This window comes from Gadus chalcogrammus, chromosome 3 (assembly GCF_026213295.1).
Source record: "Gadus chalcogrammus isolate NIFS_2021 chromosome 3, NIFS_Gcha_1.0, whole genome shotgun sequence".
Classification (NCBI taxonomy): domain Eukaryota; kingdom Metazoa; phylum Chordata; class Actinopteri; order Gadiformes; family Gadidae; genus Gadus; species Gadus chalcogrammus.
In genome coordinates, this window is record NC_079414.1 from 16221966 (window position 1) to 16244508 (window position 22543).

The 22543-nt window shown below is 45.4% G+C and overlaps 1 protein-coding gene across 1 annotated transcript in view; it reads right to left on the reverse strand.

The window, feature by feature from the left end:
* The window catches only part of gstcd (glutathione S-transferase, C-terminal domain containing), a 36722-nt gene extending 14258 nt beyond the window's left edge, over positions 1–22464 (reverse strand). The window contains exons 1-5 of the mRNA XM_056586375.1: positions 22320–22464; positions 21787–22208; positions 20855–21298; positions 18894–19205; positions 15315–15408 (exon numbers count right to left, since the gene is read on the reverse strand). Coding sequence (XP_056442350.1) covers positions 15315–15408; positions 18894–19205; positions 20855–21298; positions 21787–22200 — 1264 coding nt within the window. The 5' untranslated portion in view covers positions 22201–22208; positions 22320–22464. The remainder of the gene's footprint in view (positions 1–15314; positions 15409–18893; positions 19206–20854; positions 21299–21786; positions 22209–22319) is intronic.
* Between the last annotated feature and the right edge of the window lie 79 nt (positions 22465–22543).

The following is a 22543-nucleotide window of genomic DNA, read 5'->3' on the forward strand; positions in this document are numbered from 1 at the left end:
CAGGAATCACACATGCATAAAGCACTTATTCTTCCGTATGCCAACATCATTTTTAAGAATTAAACGGAAATGGATTCAACATTCTGGTACAGTATAACAAACAGTCATCTGGGTATTTTTCCCTTCCATATATTAGTAACTTGTCTTCTGACAAACAATACACAGCAAGCACAAAAGATGTCTTTTCGTGGCTGCCTGTCAGACAAAGCCGGTGAATCCCTATACTATAATTGTTCCAAACTGTGGTAATTAACACACATGTCGTGAAAATGATAACACAGTGTTCACAAAAGGTCTTACTTTATAGAGACAGTTTTACACATGACATCTTGAAGGCCAATTATTTAGAAAGTATAGCTTTAACACGTTCCCATTCTTCCAGTCTTTCACACGTTTCCATTCAAAGAGTAGTCCTATTCAACACGACCACATATCGGCATTCATTAACAGACTGTTGATGCATGGTTATTCTGTCCCCGGTGAATGTATCCCTTTGCTCAACCATTAAGTTACCTTCTGACACGGCACAACAACACTTATGTGAATGATTAGGGGACACACAAACACACACACCTGCAGCAAATTTCCCACAAGCCACGACAGGAATGACAACCATCATCACAGCGAGGGCTCTCTCTGGGTGTGTGTGTGGGCAGCATATGTAATTGGTATGTACGCCAGGCTCGAAGCCAACACACATTACAAGCATGCAGACAAAGCCCCAGCCAGCATCAACGCCCGTCTCTATTGACGATGCTGGAGGACTGCTTTGTTTGTAACACCGTACAATAAGGGTATGTTAATAGTTAACCATTCATTAACATGAGTTGACGCAGTAATAAGCATTATTATATAGCATTAAAATAGGGGAAATAATGAACAAAGGAATCTCTTAGTTTACAGGAACAGTAAATTACTTCGAGAACTTAAGTTAACTGTTAACAGTTGATGCTTAAAACTGGATTAACTAATGTTAATTCATGGTTCAATCATCAATTTCCTGCTACTGCTTTGTTTAGCCCTCCAATGTTTGTGTCCACATGGTTGTCGATAAGGTAAGATGCAGGGGTTCATTCCGTTTCTTTGAAAATTGCCTTTTGGTTCATAGTGCTGAAAGAAAGAGATGCATCTTGTCAATGTCATGCAAATGTCTAAAATTATACTAACAAACTGAAGGATAAATACTGTTTCGTCTTTAGTCCGTCTTAGGTCATTACTGTGTGTGTGTGTGTGTGTGTGTGTGTGTGTGTGTTGATTTATAGATTTTTCCAAACTATCTGCGGGCATTGAATGCCATGAATAAGTGTAACGAAGAGGAGAAACAGAAGGTTGTAAGGCCCGCCGTGTCACGCATAGATACACCGTACATAAATCTTTACAGTAGCTCCGTACTTTGTGCCTCCCTTCATGTCAGTGCGTTGAAAGGGCAAATTGCGGGGAAGGATCAAGCACATTAACCATGTGGGCGTGAGGGGGCGCTACCATAATAACAAGTGTTGCTGCACTTCAACACTGTACGAAAAGAGCAATGTCCTAAACTGGAACATCATTTCACAGAAATCTCAAATGTAGCCGTCCTAAATAGGGAAAGAAGGAGAGATATTGGAAGGGACTAGGGTGCACCCTAACAGTTCCAGCTGAAAGACACTGGGCTTCATCGCCATTGTCTGCAGTATTGGCATCCTTGATCAAAATGACCTGCCCCCTACCTGCTCCTTGATGACGATGACTTGTTTGACGATGACTCGATGGGATTGAACAACTGTTCAATCACATCGTCTCATCCTTGCCGGGAGCATAGCTGATCATCCGATTAATCTTCGGATCACAAGGGTACATTAGCTGAGGACCCAAGGACGTGCAGTGATGAGTTTAGCGATTTATGAACGAACAGCTCTCAAGGAATACCAAGGAGGAGCCCAAGCAATCGGCTTGTTCCGAACGGTCGGAACTCACCTTGAGTCACTTTGGAAATAATAGTAAAGAAAGTTACTCATAATTCAGCAGAAGAAGACCACTGCTATAGCAATATAATCAGCCAGTTTATATATATATATATATATATATATATATATATATATATATATATATATATATATATATATATAAATAACACGCTGATCTACATAGAACCTCACTCAATTTCACTTGTGCTGCTGGAAAGTTGTTATCTAAATGTCCTCTAAGCATTGTTGCTCCTCAGCCTTAAGGGAGAGACTAAACTCGGGGCTCCAGAATAACTTTTTTCACTAGGAGCACTGTGGCCCCTAACTGAAAATTGTAGGGGCACAACCAGAAATTTTAGGGGCACACACACCATAAATCAACATGCCAATGTGATTTTCAATCTTTTATCACTGCATTACTAATAAGTATTTTGATAATAGGTGCAGAAATAACAATGTGCGGTTTCAAATTCAGTGTCACATTTGATTGTGATTCTCATCTATTCAAACTGTTTCCACGTGTGTGCCGCAGTGCGCGCATGCGTTCGACGAGCACGCTACGCCTCCTCTTTGCCTGCTCGCCTCTCCATTGAGAATGCATTAGCAGGCGCGACAAACGCCTCCCGTGTGAAAAGCCCTTTATGGCACATGGAGTCCTGCCCGGGTTCGGGTACCCGCGGATACACGACGGGTGACCCGCACAATTTGGATGAAACGGGTGAAAAATAATGTAGGCTGTAGCCTACATTATAGGCTACTGTGTAGCCTATACATTATAGGCTACACAGTATGGGTCGGACGCCTGAACAGCGCGAATCGGAGGCGGGTTTTGCGATTGCGAGCGAGACTTCTCCGGTGCTGGAATGAAATTCACTAGCGCAGGAGTCAACTTAAACGTCAACAGTGGATGATGTGTTTTTTTTTTTGCACAGCAATCTAAAGCAGGAGGACAAACACCACATAGTGTAATCCCCGGCAAATGTTTCTAGTTTTCCTTTGGGTGCCGGTCGGCGTCGATATGAATTTATAGCGGGTCAGGTCGGGTCGGGTCGGGTCGGGTGCGGAATGCATCGCACTACTGTCGGAACACGGGTCTGATGCGGTTTTAAGTATTGCGGGTACGGGCGGGTGCGGGTTTGCAAAACAAGACCCGCGCAGGAAGAACGAGTCAATAGTTTGCGAATTGTTCAAACACACTTAGGTAGCAAGATTTGAAATATTTCTCCTTCTCACAGAGACGTTTACGCCCGCTCGATATTAAATCTCTAGGACCCTCCCCCTCCACAAATTACCCACTAACAGTGGCAATGCCCTATCGTTCTCACACTCAATGGATTGCTACAGATCCGGATTCGTTGACGCGCACCTTCCCCGTTTAACGTGTAAATATGAAAAAGGGCAAATTTCAGTCGCACACCCATTTGGTCGCAGTCTGAAACTACTTCAACACATGTCTGAATGGTTATAAGTGGTTTTTGATTTCTATATTTGCTCATCATTATTGAGAATGTAATAAATAACACATGAATATGCATCTGTGTGAAATTGATTCTGATCAAAGGGAAAGTTGCCAGGACAAGCACCCAGGATGATTCTAGCAGTTTAGCATCCAGCTCTGCAGGGAAGTGAAATATATTGCTTGTTTGGCAACTTGTAGGCAAACACATTATGATCATTAATGTCAAGCAAAAACTGAGAGATAAGTGCAAAAGAGAGAAAAGAAACCATCCAACTAATTATACTACGCAGTCTTGAAAAGGGGTAGGCTATATTTAAAATTTTCGCTGTGATACAAATAACAAATAGCATCCTTTTTTAACTATGCTCTTGATTCAAATGTTGTACGAAATGGTAAGGTTCCTTTCAATATTGAATACATTTGGGCGAAAACAACTCATGACTACATCGTGAAAAACCTATTAAGAACTAATTCACCTGAGGGATTTGGAAGATAGACCAGACAGCATGGAGAGAATGTCTGGGTTATGTGACAGAAATGGTGCGGGGAAATCCAAAATCATGGTTAAATTATAAAAAGAGTGTATTAGAATGTGGGTACAGTACTAGCCTTAAAGCTTGACAGTTTAATCAATCAATTTAGATTTTTCTCTTCAACTGGGGGAAGCCTGTTTATATTAAAATAAATGCTAATTCAGTTTTGTGTTGATACGCGTTCAGCATTTTTTAATAAGAAATGCTCCATTTGTGTTTATTGAGCAGCCTTAGGTTAGGATCAATGCGTTTCCACTGAAGCAGCCTCACTGATCGCTAGCCATATCTTGTGGGTGGACTGGCTCTCATGGTCGCAGCACTTTGCTCTCCCGGTCCATTTACCATTCCTGGATAATCTAGAGAGACGACACATTATTGACTAAAATAAAACCATAACACCACTATGAGAATGTATTTGCAATTACAATTAGTTTTGGGCGGCAGGGGGGGTTAGATGATCATGTGTTTCCAATACGACCGACCCGTTTCAGTGATTCTATCTCACCAATGGCTCTGTTGTTCATTATTCAACTATAAGCCATTCCTGTTCTTGCTCCGCCACACATCTGAGACGCTCATCAGTAAAATGTGGTTGTTGCTTCGCCTACATGTTGGCTAGCGATGAGATAACCCAGGAGACAGCATTGGACTTGTTCCCACTAGGTATTACATGAACAATAAGGAGTCAGATCCGGGCCCTCTCCACTTGGTATACTAAACAGTCTGGAGGCCATGTTATAGTCCGGCATCTTCCACTACTACAATCCAAGCGGAAATCTACGGCATAAAGAATAAATTACTAAAAGAAACTCATTAAATGGACTGCAATTATATGGCGCTTTTCTAACCAGTGGCCACTCAAAGAGCTTTACAACATTGCCTCACATTCACCCATTCATGCACACATTCACACACCAAGGTCGGAGTCATCCAGCTAGGAGGAGCCGGGGATCGAACTAGCAACCTACCGGTTACCAGCCTTCCTGAGCCACATGCCGCCCCATTAAAACGTACTCTGTTAAAAGTATAATATGACGACTGCAAAGTTGTAAACTACAGTTTGTGAATATCTACCATAGGCCCAAACCACTGCCGTTTTTATAACACTTTCAGGACAACTCCTTGCTAGTGTACAATCAAGCCATCTCCATCCTCCACTACTTTCTTCCGTTCCCATTCTCCAGCCATGGGAGATCTCCTGCTCCCACCGCTAACCTATGCAAAACTCCACACATCAACTTAACAGCCGGCAAATCTATGACATCAAATCAGGAGCAACATCGGCAGCCCTGTTGACAGTTGGTCTTTGTTTACCGCACGTACCAACTCCCTCAACTTGCCTTCCGCGAGCGTGCACGCACGCACAAGAGAGAGAGAGAGAGAGGTCCATCAGGGGAGCCATGAAGGGTCTATTGGCCTTTCGCTCCTCCACTACGTTAGTTTACACAGCAAGCCTCTCTGGCTCTGTGTTGCGGCGGTCGTTGTTGCTGCTGCTGCGCCTGTTGCCCGTGGCAGCGAGCGCTGATCTCTTCCTTATAGCCTGCAATTCTGCGAAAATTGCCCGAGGCCCTATCTGTCGGGCCCATCAGATGGAAGGAAATGTAAACACACAGACCGAGGCGCTGGGGTCTTTATATTTCTTTATTTGGCCGTCCACCATCCCCACGGGGGGGGGGGGGGGGGGGGGGGGGGGGGGGGGGGGCAACACCGGCTGCTCGGGAAGTTTATTTTGTTATAACATATGATTTTTGTATTATTCCCTTTATCCAGTTTCCATTTACAATAGTATGGGAATATAAGCATCTCTTATAGAAGCCAGGGTTCTTTCAGAGCACACGGGAGGAACTCTCAGGGTGGAAAGACACAACGAGCCCCCGACGGTAATGACTCTGCTCCCTCTATAAACGGATCCTCCTACTCGCTCCCCTTTCGCTTTTTCTAACTCCCCCGTTCTCGTCGGGGGCACCGCTCAGTCGGAGCCGTCAACGCCTCGGAGCTGGCGGCCCCCACACGGGACCACCCCCCACATAAATTCGTCCTCTGGCTGGCCCACCTTTGTAGTGGCGACCGCTGGATGGGGGCTTCAGCACGCACGCACGCAGCCCCCCCCCCCCCCCCCCCGGTCGTCCCTCCGCAGCAACGGCCCCTAGAAACGGTTGGGGAGGGAGGCCCGACCAGATGCTCCCGCTGGGTTCTTTCCATAGAGTCCCGTAGTTATGCTTTCACAACCAGTCCCCGCCCCCCCCCAACCCCCACCCCCCCATCTCGCTGCCTCTCACTGTAGAGGGAAGGATGTCGCGATGCGCCAGCATCAAGAGTCCATTAGACCTAGATCTCCCCGTCCCTTATGAGATAAGAAGAGACGCCCGCTGTTGGATGGGGAAAAGAAACGAGCACGGAAGAAGAAACACTTTTGGCTGATGCGCGCACATGCGCGCACACACACACACACACACACACACACACACACACACACACACACACACACACACACACACACACACACACACACACACACACACACACACACACACACACACACACACACACACACACACACACACACACAGGATCTTAGATCATCAAATCAGTGGCGCTCTCCCTCTAAGTCACACCAGCGTTGATGACTGATTATTGATCCATTTTCTTGTATTTATTGGCAAATTCCCAAAGAAAAAGGGAAATTAGTATGATTCCTTTTTCTTAAGGATTGTTAAGTGAAGAGGGCTGCGAGAAGGACATTTATAAATCGTTCCGTCTCAGTCTCATCCATGTGAAAAAAAGGTTATGGAAATGCATTTTCATACAGACTCAAATCAGTCGCTTTTTTTCTTATCCCTCGTCTTATTGTTTAGGTTATTCTTGGATATCCTTACAGAGAAGGTAACCGTCTGGCATCTTGCTCTTCAAGCAAGATGCAGACATTGGCATTGGACTTAACATTCGTACCACTAGACCATACTTCCCCTCCGTTTCCTCAGGATGCCATAAAAAATGATGGCATATAATGATTCAAGTGAACACTGTAACCCTAATGACGTGTGAAGCTGACCCCGGCTCCCTAACACAGAACCCAGACGTGCCGCTGACAATTCAATTGAGTTCCCGCATATGGCTGTGAAACAAGCCGTTAAGGATTCCGGATGGTTACGTAAACAGCCATATAGGTGAATTTATGACTCACTTCTGGGCAAACCGCTGGAAAATAAACTGGAGAACACTCGACCCATCAGCCATAAAAAAGAAAGGACGAAGAAAAACCGACCCCATGTGATCGTTTTTTCTTTGAACCCAAACGGCATGTGGGCGTCGGGGACCTCTGGATAACAATGACGTGTCTCGGGGTACACTGTGAAAGGGAGGTCTGTCATTGGCAGAGCGCATCGAATGGGTCGCACCGAAATTCCTGTGCTTCCAATTCTCCCTGTCCGACACTGGAATGATATGATGGATTTTGTTGTTTCTATTTTACTGCAATTTCATTTATGATCAAAGGAGGACAATATCTGCGTACATGTACACCTTGAATCCAGCTGGTCTGTACCTCTCCTTCAGTATAAAAGAAAAGACAAAGATAGGTCTGTTGGCACTGTGCGAAGCAAGTCAGGCTTTTGTGTAGTATTTCACTTCGTTGAGGCTAGTCTAGACGCTTCTGTAGACGCTGCTTTGTCACACGGAGACATTGCTGCAATAGTTACAATGGGGATTAATAGGAGAGATATGACAACAATTTTGGAAATTTGTCTCATAATACATTTTTTCATTGTTCCTATTGCGAGAAAAGCCGTAATTTCGAAAAAGGACACATTCGTCAATCCACAATGCACTTCGGCTATAGCTCGGGGAGTGGTTATAATCTACGCACAGATTATGACCACTGCCTCGTTTGACGAGAAAACAGCTGTGTTGCCACCGTTAATCCGTCCAAACTAGTCTGTTCTAGCAACAAGGAGCCCAGACATGGCCGATGCCTCTAGGTTTCATACAGTCCCAAACCAGTCATGCAGCACCTCGTTTGATATCCCTTTTTTCTTTGAGGGTAAACTCGCTACCTTCAGCGATAACCTGCGTACCGAAATGTTCACTAAAAGTATAAGCAAATCTGTGAAAAGGTTGTTGTTTTTTTCGGTTTGGGACTTTCAGTTTTTCTCTGAAATCGAGGGGTACAGGATCAAAATCCAGCGGAGAGATTCTTTCATTTAGTGTTCTAGAATGTACCACTGGCTAAGCAAAAGTTAGCGCTCCCAGCCACCAGACCAGTCACAATTAGATCTCCCTTGTAGCAAACGTTTACGTTATCGCTAGGGCTGTAACGATATGCGTATCGAAACCGAAATCGCGACACTCAAAGCCACGAACCTGTCTCGCGGTGTGAGAAGGCAGAAGCGCGACATGCCCTTTCTAACTCCCATTATCCTTCCAGTCCAGATCCAGCCACTTGATATGTTAGTGCCAGGGTTTCCGTTGTCCGGTAATAGAAAAATTAAATGTCAGACAAAATTAAATCTCTCCGGTCAAATTGTCAGATTGAAATGTGCAAATAATCGGTCTAAGTAATAGTCTGCTGACATCTCTCCTCTTATTGATGCCGTAAGTCTGCGACGAGATGCCCTGGGCCAAATGCGCAAAAATAGCCAGTGGGATCCCTGTCTCTAGTGTTTTGTGTGCTTTGACCGGCAGTTGGTCTGCTTATAGGTCGAAATGAAGCGGCCACCGATTATTGACAGGCTGGGTACTTTATTCTACCGGACTCGTTTGTTTCTTCACTCGACACACACACACACACACACACACACACACACACACACACACACACACACACACACACACACACACACACACACACACACACACACACACACACACACACACACACACACACACACACACACACACACACACACGCACACGCTCGCTCTCCTCGCTCGTCCACTCACTCGCTGACGTCACTCACACATACACGAACTGCCATTCTCACGCACACACATGCTACTTGTAATGCCCCTTTATTGCGAATCAGACATGCATGTTTTTTCCCCATCTATTTGAAAGTTAGGCTATTAAACATGTTGTATTCTATACGGCCTGATTATGTCATTTTTTAAGCTACGTGGCCTAATAAGAAGCGATAATAGGATATTTGACGGAAAACGAAACCTATGCAGGTCACTTTGACCAGCACCGTTTTTTCCAGCGGGAACGCTGGTTAGTGCTACCAAACTATTCAAATTACTATTATTTATTTGACATTAATATTTTCAAATACGTAAGCCTAAACCACAATACCAGTTGATGGTTTTTGCCTACCTGCAAGCATCCTCCAACTAGCCTGGTCCTACCAGACCATCGTACTTCATTTCATTTGTACAGAAGTAGTAGTGAAATGAAGTGAAGTGAAATGAAAATTGAGCGGAAGTAGGTAGGTGGGCGGTGCCAGGCTATCCTCCAACTGCAATCTTTGGTTCTTTATTTATTAATTTTGCTATACTATAGTATTCTTTCTGTTCAAATCTTTTTAGTGTTCCAAATTATTTGTTATTAAATGTTACATTAAGTTAATTGTTATAGAAGTGTTAAGTGTTATAGAAACGCTTTTTAAATTTAAAAAAATCATGGGATGTATCGAACCCTGGTGATCGTGATACAAACTGAATGGTGAGCTGGTGTATCGTTACAGCCCTAGTTATCGCAGTAGAAAACTGCCAAATGACTAGCTAGCTTTCAGAACAAATAATTAAGCCTGTGATGCTTATTGTTATACGTTTGATCTGATTTGAATGCTGTTTTTATTCATTTGACTCTGTAAATGTACCAAATACAGATAATTGCCTCATGACATTGAGAGGGTATAGCGAAAGTCCTTATAAAAATAAATAGCACACTGGAGCGCATTCGAAGGAACCGTGACACGGCAGCCATTGAGAAATTGCAAATAATGATGAAGGAACACATATTGGAAAAAGAATCCCCCTGGAATAGTAAATCAATGTTAGGTTTTATAAAAGTGTCAACGTGTTTTAGCCCGTATTATTCCTTTAACACAATTTTAGTGTGCAAACATAAAAGGTGGACAAAGTTAACAAAAAGGAATCAGAAATATCAAGCATCAGCTATTCAAACAAAAAAGCAAAGACCCATCCAAAACAAGATAATCCATGATAAAGCCCAAAATAAAAAATAAAATCGATAAAGGAAGAATGCGAAAAAAGCCAAAGGCACAAACACTCCCAAGTGTTGAGAATGCAGGAAAGGAAAGGTACTTTTGACCAGGTATTTCTCCATCAGCCCTACTTCAATAGATAAATAATCTTTTATTCATAGGGTGCGTGCGGTAATAAAGCCAGGTAAGTCAATCCGGGAGAGATGCTAAAGCTCAAAACACACACTGTGTACCAGGCCGTGACAGCCCTCGACTGTCCACTAGGCATTACAATCACACTTTAAAGCCCCTTAGGCAGGGAAACTTGAACTGTCTTCAAGGGAGAGCCGGAGAAAATAAATATAACACACCAAGGAAAAAACGGTGGGTTTTAAATTCTGCTTCGGCTCGCCCTTAAAAAACAGTGGAGTCTGCTTCATTATGAATCGAGTGAAATTGAACGAGCAACATGGGGTAATCCAAAAGCAGGACGGAAAAAATTGGCTCCAGGCGGATTCCAGTCCCCCCCCCCTCTTCCACGGCACTGATGTGAAACCTCAACAGAGATTATCGAGCACTGCAAAACAAAATAAAAAGAAAGGAAATATATCTATGTATTATCTACATATATGCATATATATGTCAGTAAATAAATAAATAAGAAAACCTAGGAAGTGTGGATAAATATTCATGAAATGACATTATCGAGACCCGGAGAGTGTGAAGACGTTAAGTGGCTTTGCATTCAAATCGCAACGTCGCCACAAAATAGAGAGCGGCAGAGAGGAGTGTCTCTGCTAGGGGGGGCTTCAGGTGTCTGGAGTGAGGGGTGGGCACAAGATTACCCATTACTACCTCTGATTGGGAGTAACTAAGAAAGGCAGCAGCGGGTGGTAGACCTCACCCTCCACACACACACACACACACACACACACACACACACACACACACACACACACACACACACACACACACACACACACACACACACACACACACACACACACACACACACACACACACACACACACACACACCCTTTTATTTTAATGTACCCTGTTGCTCAGGATGGATGGCCTACTCCAAGGAGTATGTAGTGACGATAGCTTTCTACAATCTCAGCATGGGGAACAATAAGTGCAGAATAACAATTTGTTCAATTTGTATTTTACTTTCAGATAAGCCTCTGTAGGTGTTCCCGTGCACAAGCGTCAGAATTCTCCATTGTATTGTACTGCGCTCCGTCTTATATGATTTTGCGTCTTAAAAATCCAATAATAATAATCACACATAATCACCAGAGCATAACAAGCACTTTCCCCCTCTATTTTAAGACAACATGAAATGGCATTAAGAGCTTAACGTCTTGCATATTTTGGGATTTTAGGGCGGAGCCTGCAACAATATGATTGGACCAATCAGGATTGGATTGGAGACATTAGTAGAGCACCGACTGGTTAAATGAAACTCTATAAGGTATCTAGGGGGTTAAGATTGGTTGGAGTGTATTGCCTCATCTCCTCTAAATTGGCAAGGTGTTTAAGAATAAGTGGGCAATAAGCGTGGGATAAGGACCTCAAAAGGCTTTTTAAGAGGTTACGTCTTCAAAAAGGATCTCATCATCTAGCTCATATTTCTAAAAGTAATGAGTCATGTAGACTAATCTGGGAAAAATCGTTTTGAACTGCTCCAGTATTGATCAAACTGTCTGTGCCAGCTGTCAAAACAACCGTCAAGAAAATCATCATCAATCACTTTTCCACTGACTGGCTCGGATAGGGTCTCCGACAGCATGCGGCGCCTAATCCATACACTGCACCAACCCTGGCCCATCTGGAAGGCCAGTTGTCACAGGAACTACATTAATATGACCGAAAACAACCAAAAATAGCTTTTGATTTGGGCATTTCAAAATTATCTTTACTTTTAAAACTGAAAAAACTTTTAGACCCAATATAATAATAATAAAATGGTGATATATCGATGGACCACATATTGTATTGCAAATCTTAATCAAAACTATATATGCTCTGTATATATGGAATGAGAGACGATCCTTTATAGCTCAAATCCTACACTGATTGCTATTGGGATTATAGCAAATCTCTGGGTTTCAATGGTTACTCTAATGTCTGTACAAAGAGCTTTGCCAATTCTCGAATCCCATGACCAGTAAATATGAAAACTAACAATGACGACTCTTAATGTATATTTTATATGTACAGCGAAGGCAGCAGAGGGGTGAATGGGGCTGAATGCAGAAATTAATGCGTGGGTGGACACTACCAATCCGGCTAACAGAGCTATTAGCATTATGTTGACTCAGAGGAAACCATTATCTAAAGCAGTAGTCAGTTGTAACTTCTCTCAGACGTATCTCGACACCTGGCTAAATATCCTTACCAGGACCGGTTTGCATTTGTAGCCCGAGATGTTCATTTTTATTTTAATCCGCCGAAACGCTTCAACTTTGACACCCCGTTTTGCGTCAGCAAGGTCTATTTTGAAACGGCTTTAATAACCACCTGTGTGTCACAGTCAAAGAGGCACCGCAGGAGACAGGAGACAAATGGCTGCCTGGGGATCCTCTGCGGCGTTTCAACCGTCAACCGCCGGTAACCTCAGACACAGAGTGGGGAACACAGCGCACATCTCCTTGAACCAAAACAAGCCCCCGGAGCAGCTCACAGCACAAGACATGACAAAACACAGCAGCTACCTCAAGGTGTCCTTCTTCCCCGTTTCTCCCAAAACATAGTTATTTGACTTCCCCTTTCTTTTCTCATCCCTCATTCTCTCTCCGTACTCCTTTCTTTCAATTCCTGCTACCCCCACTTGCATCTTCTCCATTACATACGTTGAGCTTTATTGAGGCTGCAGCTGCATACATTAAGAGACTTGTTGTACACAATGGCCCCAGTCTTCACCTGACTGCTTATCTCTGGAGGCCCTTGCGACACACTTTATTGAAAAGGTTAGCAGGCTCCTCTGCAGAGCTAAACAAACAGTCAGAGTGTGCGTGTGCGTAAAAAACCCATTTGTTTTAGTTTTTTTAATAGATGTATTGTGCATCCCTGTGCTCCCGTTTTCAGGGGTTTTAACGAACACTGTTGCAGTTCTCAAATCTATTTCTGCGTGCATGCGTGCGTGCGTGCGTGCGTGCGCGATAGATACACGCACGCACGCAGTGAACAGGGGGGAAGCCCACACACTCGGCGCTGGGGACAAATTGTGCACCTCTCGTCTCTGCGCCGCCCTAATTGCTGCGGTGCTGCAACACAAGGGCCCACCTACCTTCCCACCTCGCGCTGCTGAGAGGCGCTGGCAACCTGCTCCATTTATCAAGCACAGCGTCGACAACAATAAAAATGTAGTCCACTCCATGATTCACACACACACACACACACACACACACACACACACACACACACACACACACACACACACACACACACACACACACACACACACACACACACACACACACACACACACACACACACACACACACAAACTCACAGAGTAGACTTCTGCCCACACGACAGCAGACAGTACAGTATTGCTACTAAGCACTAGAAAGGTCTGAGACAGAAATTCTCAAGGTTGTGGCTATTTGTACGCAATTGTTCCTTGCGCACATAGACACACACACACACGCACACACACACCTTGCTCACGAGCACGCACAGACACACAAACACACAAACGAGTGGACGGCCCGCCCACCCTGCCTTCCAAAGTACAGTATTTCAACTGAACAGATAAAGGATTATGTAATCAAAATACAAAAGGTTGTAGTCATTTTGTCTTGATCGCAGCTCTGCCAGGGCTTATGAACCTCCTGAAATGTAATTGATGCATGGGAGGGATCCGACCCCAGCCTTGTTTAGGGGATGTGACTTATGCAATCAGCACAATCACTGAGGAAAACAAACTGCGATGCTCAGTTTCCCAGCAGCACGGTGGCTGTTCCTGTGTGCAAGGCAAGTTATGAGCTATCAACAGCAAACCATTGAATTGATCTCGAAGAATGTATAATAAATGAAGTTCATGTCGGTTCAGTTCACTTTTATAAAATATTCCGCATCTCCAAACTCAGGATAAGTTTTAATCTTCAACCCTCTTCACGCACCAATGGAAAGTGCTATCAAATGTAATTCTTTTTTTAAATGGTACATCTCTACGTGGACATAATAATCAGTATATGTCCTAACATTTAATTGAAAAAGCCCATCACGTAGTACCAAAATGTCACTAATTGGAACAGGGAGAGGTGAAAACCAGAGAAAGAATAGAAACAGAGCGTAGGGGGGGTAGACCGTATATTTTCCCTCCATTAGCGAGAAAAGCTAGTACGCCTTAGCACATGGCGACAGGTCACTGTTTAGCGCGACAACAACAACAACAACAACCACAATGGCTCCCTCGTTGATTCCAAGACACCCGAGTGAATTGGATGCACTAGGAATATATGATAGAGAAATAATATTAATAACACTACAAAAGGGAGTTAGAGAGAGAGGGGTCAAACAGAGGTAACGATATATGTGTGCACACAACATTTAGTGTCATAACATATATCGTAAACCAGATTCATGTAAATTTGTTTAGCATCGATGAATGCAACGTTCCCGGTTCATCTGCGCGGGAACCCGTTCAACATGCTCCGACTGTTTCCAATAATGGGAGCAGGAACGGAGTGCCACGAGTCTGTTTTCTAAACAGCTGAGTTGTGTTTGTAGTAAGAGCAGCTGTTACAGTAGATATCCGTTATTTTCGCCACATTCATCATAAATCATCAGAAGACGCCAGCGCAACAATCCGGTTTCCTGCGAGGGTGATTTCCCCCACTTCTCTGGCCACTAACTCAGCTGCTCTCACCGGACTACTCGAAAACCAGCTGCAAAAACACACGCATGATAATCCAAGCTCCTTTGATGGATGCAGCGATTCAATGACAATGAAATAAGGGTCTCTACAGCTTTCTTTGAGCAAAACTTTGTCGCAGAAAGAACCCTCAACATGTAGTGAGTTCTAAGGTACTTCCACACCGAACATCAATGCCGTAGTGACAGGTCAAGTTATACATGGTTGTTTTTCTGTGGCACTTTTCTGGACGTTGGCCCACTGCAGTCCACCTTTCTGGGTTTGGTGTCAGTTTGGGCCACGCGCGAGCACCTTCGCATTGCAGGATGGGAGGGAAGGCAGGGCCCAGAGAGGCAGCGTGAGGGCTTTACCTTCCGTGGGGTTGACGGCTCCTGGGAACGACTCCCACGGCAGGGTCCGCATGGCGCCGGGGTGGGGGGAGTAGACCGCCTCGATGGCCTGCTCCTATAGGGTGGCGCACGGATGACAAACACGCAGCTGGTTACCATAGAAACACTGTTGTGGCCGCCACACGCGGTCCTTTACCAGGACTGCTCGCTGAGGCTCTGAACAACAAAAAACAACAAGCTGCCAAGTGCGATTGGAATTTTACTGCTTCCACCAAAGACTGTGTGGGCAATCTTAATGACAGAGTTTAAATATACTTCATAGCAGGTGTTTAATTGGCATGCATCGTTGTGCCTTTGCGACAGCGAATAAGTGTTTGTACAGCAGAAACACTGATGTCGTGTAAAAGTCGATGGAGAGAGAAGGAGTTGGGGAAAGAGAGAGAGATAGAGAGGACATAGGGGGAAATGGAAAGATATATCGAGGGAAAGAGGGGGATAGAGAGATGAATGAAGAGACAATTGGAGAGCAAGACATAGAAAGGTGGAGAAAGAGATGAGAGGAGCGAGAGAGAAATAAGTAAGTAGGGAGAAAAAAGCGCTACAGAAAGAGAAAGAGAGCTAGAGAAAGCACGCTCAAGAGAGGGATGGATACTGTAACTACAGGAGGCACGCTAAAGAGGGGTAGAGAACTATAGAAGGGGAAAATTAGGTCTAAAGAGAGGGACAGAGCACAAGAGAAAGTGCAAGTGAGTGCTAAAGAGAGCGACACAGCGAGATGGAGAGGGTCTGGTTAGCTTCAATGCAGGATAGTGTGTCCAAGTGCGTCTTGCACACACACACTCATACACCTCGGAGGTGAGTGTGTCAAAAACACACGCACCTCCCTGTATCCGGCTCCCACATGCACCTCCTTTTCTGTGCCACAAACCCCTCCCTGTATCTGTCTCACACATGCACACAAACGACTCCTCTTCTGTGTCAAAAATACAAACACACAAACCTCCGCTTCGCAAGCACACACTCAAGACTGACACAGAACTCCTCTGTATCTGTCTCACACATGCACACAAACACCTCCCTGTCTTTGTCATAGACACACACATAGACCTCCCAGTATCTGGTCACACAGATAGGGGCATACACACACCGCCCAAACTCACTCACACACACACACACACACACACACACACACAAACACCTAACAATATTCTCAATGAATTTAGCGATAACATAACAATTTATTATTCATGTAGTCTATAGAGTGGAAATAAATTATCTATAAAAAATTGGTTGCTTTCTCAGATGACCATTCCATAAAAACCTTAATGGGCAAATGGAGGAAGGCAACCAAACAGTTTAGTTTCTGAAGAAATCAACGGCCAAGGCTTGGTATTTGGACTTCCCAAAAACTCATAAATTCATACATAATTTACAGATCATCAAGGCCATCAACCAAGCCAGAAATAATATCCGGAGAGTGAATCTTAACACACACACACACACACACACACACACACACACACACACACACACACACACACACACACACACACACACACACACACACACACACACACACACACACACACACACACACACACACACACACACACACACACACACACACACTCAATTAAAAGACAGACATAGCCAAAAGACGCCCACGCATGCAGTCTGACGCCAGGCAGACTTATGTGAGGAGATGCAGACAGACGGGCTGACATGCGAGAGGACAGACAGACAAACAGAGACAGACACCTTGGCTAAGCCAGTACAACAGCTGCACGGCAGACATGACGAAGGCGACACATGGCGAGCCTGCTAATCCCCCAGGGTAGGCAAAGAATTGCGATCATTGTGTGTGTGTGTGTGTGTGTGTGTGTGTGTGTGTGTGTGTGTGTGTGTGTGTGTGTGTGTGTGTGTGTGTGTGTGTGTGTGTGTGTGTGTGTGTGTGTGTGTGTGTGTCAAATCAATCCATGTTTTGACTTTACCGCACACGAAAGCTTCCATTTGCGCACAACGCACCCTGCAATTTGGCCCCCATCCAAAGTTGACTAGAAGTTCTCGAAACACTTTCCCCTCATCAGCTACTCCTCCTCTCCATCCTCCTCTCCCCGCTGCACCCTTCCCCCTCCCTCGCCTTGTCCCCCTGCCTCTCCTCCCCCTCTTCCTCCACTCTCCCATCCCCTCCCCTCCTCCCTCGAGGTATTGTTCTTGATGGCAGGCCAACAGGAAATCGATGATTGATCTATCTGGAGAGCGCAGAGCTTACAGAGCAAGGGGGACTACAGTAGGGAGAGGCTGAGGCCTCACACTCAGACAGCCCCGGTCCTCCTCGTTCATCCCCAAGTGGGGAGACAGCCGCTTCTTGCCGAGTTCTGAGCAGCTCACCCCACTAAGGCACCCAGCACAAAGTGTCTGTCTGTCTGTCTGTCTGTCTGTCTGTCTGTCTGTCTGTCTGTCTGTCTGTCTGTCTGTCTGTCTGTCTGTCTGTCTGTCTGTCTGTCTGTCTGTCTGTCTGTCTGTGTGTGTATAAGTTGATCTGTGAGACTGGTCAGGGTAGGGGGTCTACTTGAAGGGATTGGGAAGGGGTACTTGTAACGTTTGCCCCTTGACTACACTCTGCACACCCACAGAGATGTGTTTCAGAGGCAGGCAGGAGCTATGGCTCAGGCGTTCCTTCTGAGGCTCAGGCGACCCTCAGAAGGTACCGGGGTTGATCCCCTCCCGATGTCCGTAGTGTACCTGGAGGCCATCCTTGAGTCAAGTGTCCCCAGCTAACCAACCTGCTCCTTCATACCATGCAGCTGCTTCACTGCAGGCGGCTTACAGGGAAGTGTCTGCTGAGCTAAAGGACTAGCATGAATGCTAAACAGGAAGTAAGTATAGACCTTCGTCAAGTGTTGGACGGGGGTTGGATGTCAACGAACACCTTGGGAGAGACTAGCCTGTGATACCTGCACTAATTCATCCGTTACGGATCACTCCAGCGGGGAACGCCATGTTGCTCTATAATTACATTCATTACATCCTTCCCTTCAGTCACAGGAAACGGATTGGGATTTCAGACTGTTGAGTACAACTACATTGTCTTCTATCAGAAAGTCCTAAAAGAAATTCTCATTCTTTTTGGTTCGGAAACGGCGAAAAATATGAATCCTTGACGACAACGGAAGTAGTGTGGGTTTTTCTTTGATGAATGGCGGGCAAAGCATGGAATTAAAAAAGGTACCTTACTTTATATAGGAAAAGGAGGCTCTGGAGCATTGAGCATTCTTGCGTAGCTCATAACAATAATTTTGCGCCATGTTTTGGGAGAGAACAATCAGCAGGAAGGACCGGACTAAATTACAGGGATGTAGGCCACTCCAGGCCCTCATCAGGGCTCTGCACAGACCACAGACGGTGGGGGGGGGGGGGTTCTCAAGTCCAGTGACTATGGGCAAACAACCTTGTGGGAGTGTTTGGTGGGCGCACACTTGCATACAAGGGCGTGCCCAAGCACACACTCACACATCCTCGCCCACACAATCACACATGCACGCCCTCACCCTCAAACACACAAACACACAGCGAAAGTAAGTAAACCGGTTTATTTACTTTCAATTTCGTCATGGTGGGTCTTGGTCCCCCGATGAAGGCCACTTCCGAGGACTTCTCCACAACCTCCTCCGATTCCCCGCCAGCCTCCGCGGGGAGCGTCTCAGAACATGCCGGAGAAGGGGTGGTGGTGGTGGAGATGCCCCCAGGGGGACCCTCAGCTGGAGGAGGAGGAGGAGGGGAGGAGAGGAGCATCCCGCAGGCCTGACTCGCGGCCAGGATCCCCGGGACCTCCTGCACCCGGCGGTACCAGCCCAGCAGGAGGGGGAGCCGGGACAGGGAGCTGGGGGCAGAGTTGGTCTGGAGGGAACACTGTGAAGGAGGAGGCGGGAGGAGGAGGAGGGAGAGGGGAAGAAGAGGTTGAATAAACAGGTTAGAATGTGACCAAAATGTCCATCCAACGAAGCGGGATGGACAAGTTTCACTGCATCCCCCCCCCCCCCCTCCCTTATTCCACTCCACTCATAACCATCCTTTCAACAGACATGGAAGGGTGAAAGAAAAGAGTGTGTGGGTGTGTGTGTGTGTGTGTGCTTAATGTAGACACACAAACATACATGAACAGTGACCATGTCCTGTCACTCTGTTTGAGGATTAAGTAAAGGATAAAGAGCGAGAGAGTGAGAGCGAGAGAGATTAGGCGATACGGTGAATAGGGGGTGTTTGGTTGGAATAGTAGCGCAGTGGGCGGGTGGGATGGAGAGTCGAGCGGAGGGGGGGGGGGGTGGGCGTTCAGCAGGCTAGGGGCGCCCCAGGGACGCAGACAGCCGCTGGGAGAGGAGACACGCTAGGCAGAGTGTGAAACTGGAGACCAGTGGAGCACAGCTGACCAGTGAACAGGAGGACTCCACTCCGTTCCCACAGTAATCCGGAGCGGGACGGACGGGCTCATGAGGTTCGACGGGGAGGCGATGACGACGGCAGTGATATTAACAGCCTCCTCCCAGCATGAGCCGGGGCAACCACAGCCAGCATTACATAAGCCCTCCTTAGCAAGACACAGAGTGTGCGCAAACCAAAAATGCACAAAAACACAGTGCCAAACTCCTGATCTGCATTTGAAAAGCATAACTAGCAGTGGGTGGCACGGACAAAAGTTGAATTAAAACCACCATGTGGTCCACACACCTCCCCATAACAACCTAAATGTTCAACCGTTTCGGATGTTTTCCAACCATCATTAGTGACGGTCTGTTGTTGACCTCATAACTCCTGACATTCGATATTTACCCAGAGAAGAGGGAGGAAATAACAGTCAAAGAGCCATTTTAGAAATGGAAGCTCAAACACACACATCATTATCCAGTGGTGGTCCGTCCCCTCTGCCAAGTCCAACGCAGCTGTTCATCCAAGATCTGCTCTCCCTGCGTGGTGCGTTCCAAATAGCGATACCAGCATAACAACCCAACCGCAGAGGTTGCCAGAACATGCACTGTGGGTGTGAACGGGACCAACAACTTGATGAGGTCGACTATGGGATATTATAATAATAACACTGGGACATATAATAAGAATAGTCTAACTATGCAAAAAAAAAACTAAGATTGCAAAAAAAACAAAAAAATAAGTACCAGTATTGATTTAGGAACATCATTTTGGGAAATAAAACGCTTGACAACACTTGAAGATGAACTGGAAAACCACACGCCAGTAGATGGTTCCTCTCTCTGCCAGACCTAACTGTTCACTGTTTAACTGGAGCTGCCCTCAGTACCAAAGTTTCAAGTATATGTGTAATATGTAATCCACTTTGTAGGCTACTGCGTCTTTTTTCCCCACCAAAGTACTCCACTGTACAATGTAGGCTACACTTAAATAGGTAAATCTATATCAGCTAATAGCCTCTCATGTTGATTGAGTTCCAATATTTTTTTTAATATTAATAAAGCAGAAGTAATTACAGGAGGCAACTCTAAACGAGGAGTCGTTGATGTAATAAATGATAGCGCGGTGGTCATTACCAGGTAGTGATAGATGCACGGCAACAGCACCACATCCGTCAGGGTGAAGTACAATCCCTCGGCGAACACGTGCTCCAGCGGAGGCAGGTCGGCCGTCCTCACTTTCCTGATCTCGCAGTGCTCCCTGGTGGCGGGAGAAAGAACCGCATCCTCCACGGAGAGTTTGGCAAGAGCTGCCCGGAGTTCAAGGCTCTCGCCAGCCTCAGTGGCCTGTTTTTCCTCGGCTTCTTTGCAGTGTTTCTTCTTGTTCTGTTGCTGCTTCTGTTCTCTGAGTTTTTGTCTGCGTATTTTGTCGTCGTTGTGCACTTTGACAGGCTCGCCGAGCCTTTTCTCTAGGTGGAGGATGGCTTCAGGGAGGTGGAGTGAGGGATCAGTCGGGTTCTGGAGGTGTTCTTCCACAGCACAGGGGATGCCAATTTCACACAGCCTCGTCCAGTGGCTTACCTGATCATACAGAAGAGAATATAACAAAGAGGTTTTTTTAATCATCCGGCTATCCCTTTTACCATCTCCACATTACAAGGAACCGTTCATTTTAAATGACCAAACAAGACACAATGAACAGAGTACTGGTTAATACTCGATTTTCTGAAAGGTGCAACAAAAACAAGTTTTCCCGGTGTATATGAAAGATAGTCTTTATTGACAATATAGGCTGTAATTGTCTAGGCCAGTGATTTTCAAACTATGGCTGGGAACTAGTAAGTGGGTGACAGCACCAAATTGGTGGCAGGATGGGCATTTTAAACGGATAGATAATGTGGTCATGGGATGCCCTCAAACACATGCCATGTCTGATTCATCACTATGTTTGAAGACTTAAAAGAGAAGCACTGTTTTGATGGATTTATGTAATAACATATTGTATTGCAATTCCATTATAATACTAAGGTTATTCATGCATTGTATTGTTGAGGTGCATGGAAGCCTACCTCAGCACATGCTTTGAGGCATGTCTTCTTGAAGCCTAACAGTTCTAGCACATCCTTCCGGGATGGATCAGCCTCCATCGTCTTGTCAATGATGTGCCGAAGGACCACAGCCAGTCCTGCTCTGCAATGCATCTCCGTTTCATCTAAAACTACGGGCAGACGACAGCCTCTTGCCAACGCAGGTACGTCTTCGAATTGGACTACAGAAAAATCACTTGCTACTATGACATGGTTTTCCAAAGTGTGAGCAATTATTGGCCGGGCACTGACGAGAAACACTTTAAAAGAATTGGACTTGCAGTAGGAAATGAGAAAGATGACAATTGAGGTGCGCAAGGGAATTGATGGCTCATCATCATCATCGAAGGAGACTTCTAAATAGAGAGAATGCTGTCGTTGATCCTCGGACTTCATTGTAGATACTACAAGGAAATAATAAGACATGGGTTAATTGTTTGACAAATCATGTTATTGCCAACGATCAATATTGGATGTGGAGAATGAATGTCAACATTTTATATTGTGTGACATACCTTTCAAGCCAATTAAATAATGAATCTGGGTTGAATCGGAGACTAATGACACTAATACAGTATATAGATTAACTTGACTACAGTAACCGATTGCCCAGCCTCAAACTCAAACCACGTTATGTGTTGAACCACTTCCTCTACTTACATCTCTGTCATTACATAGGCTTTGATGGCTCTACAGTGCCCCCGTGCGCTGCCAGGTCTCTCTACCGGCACACCAATAT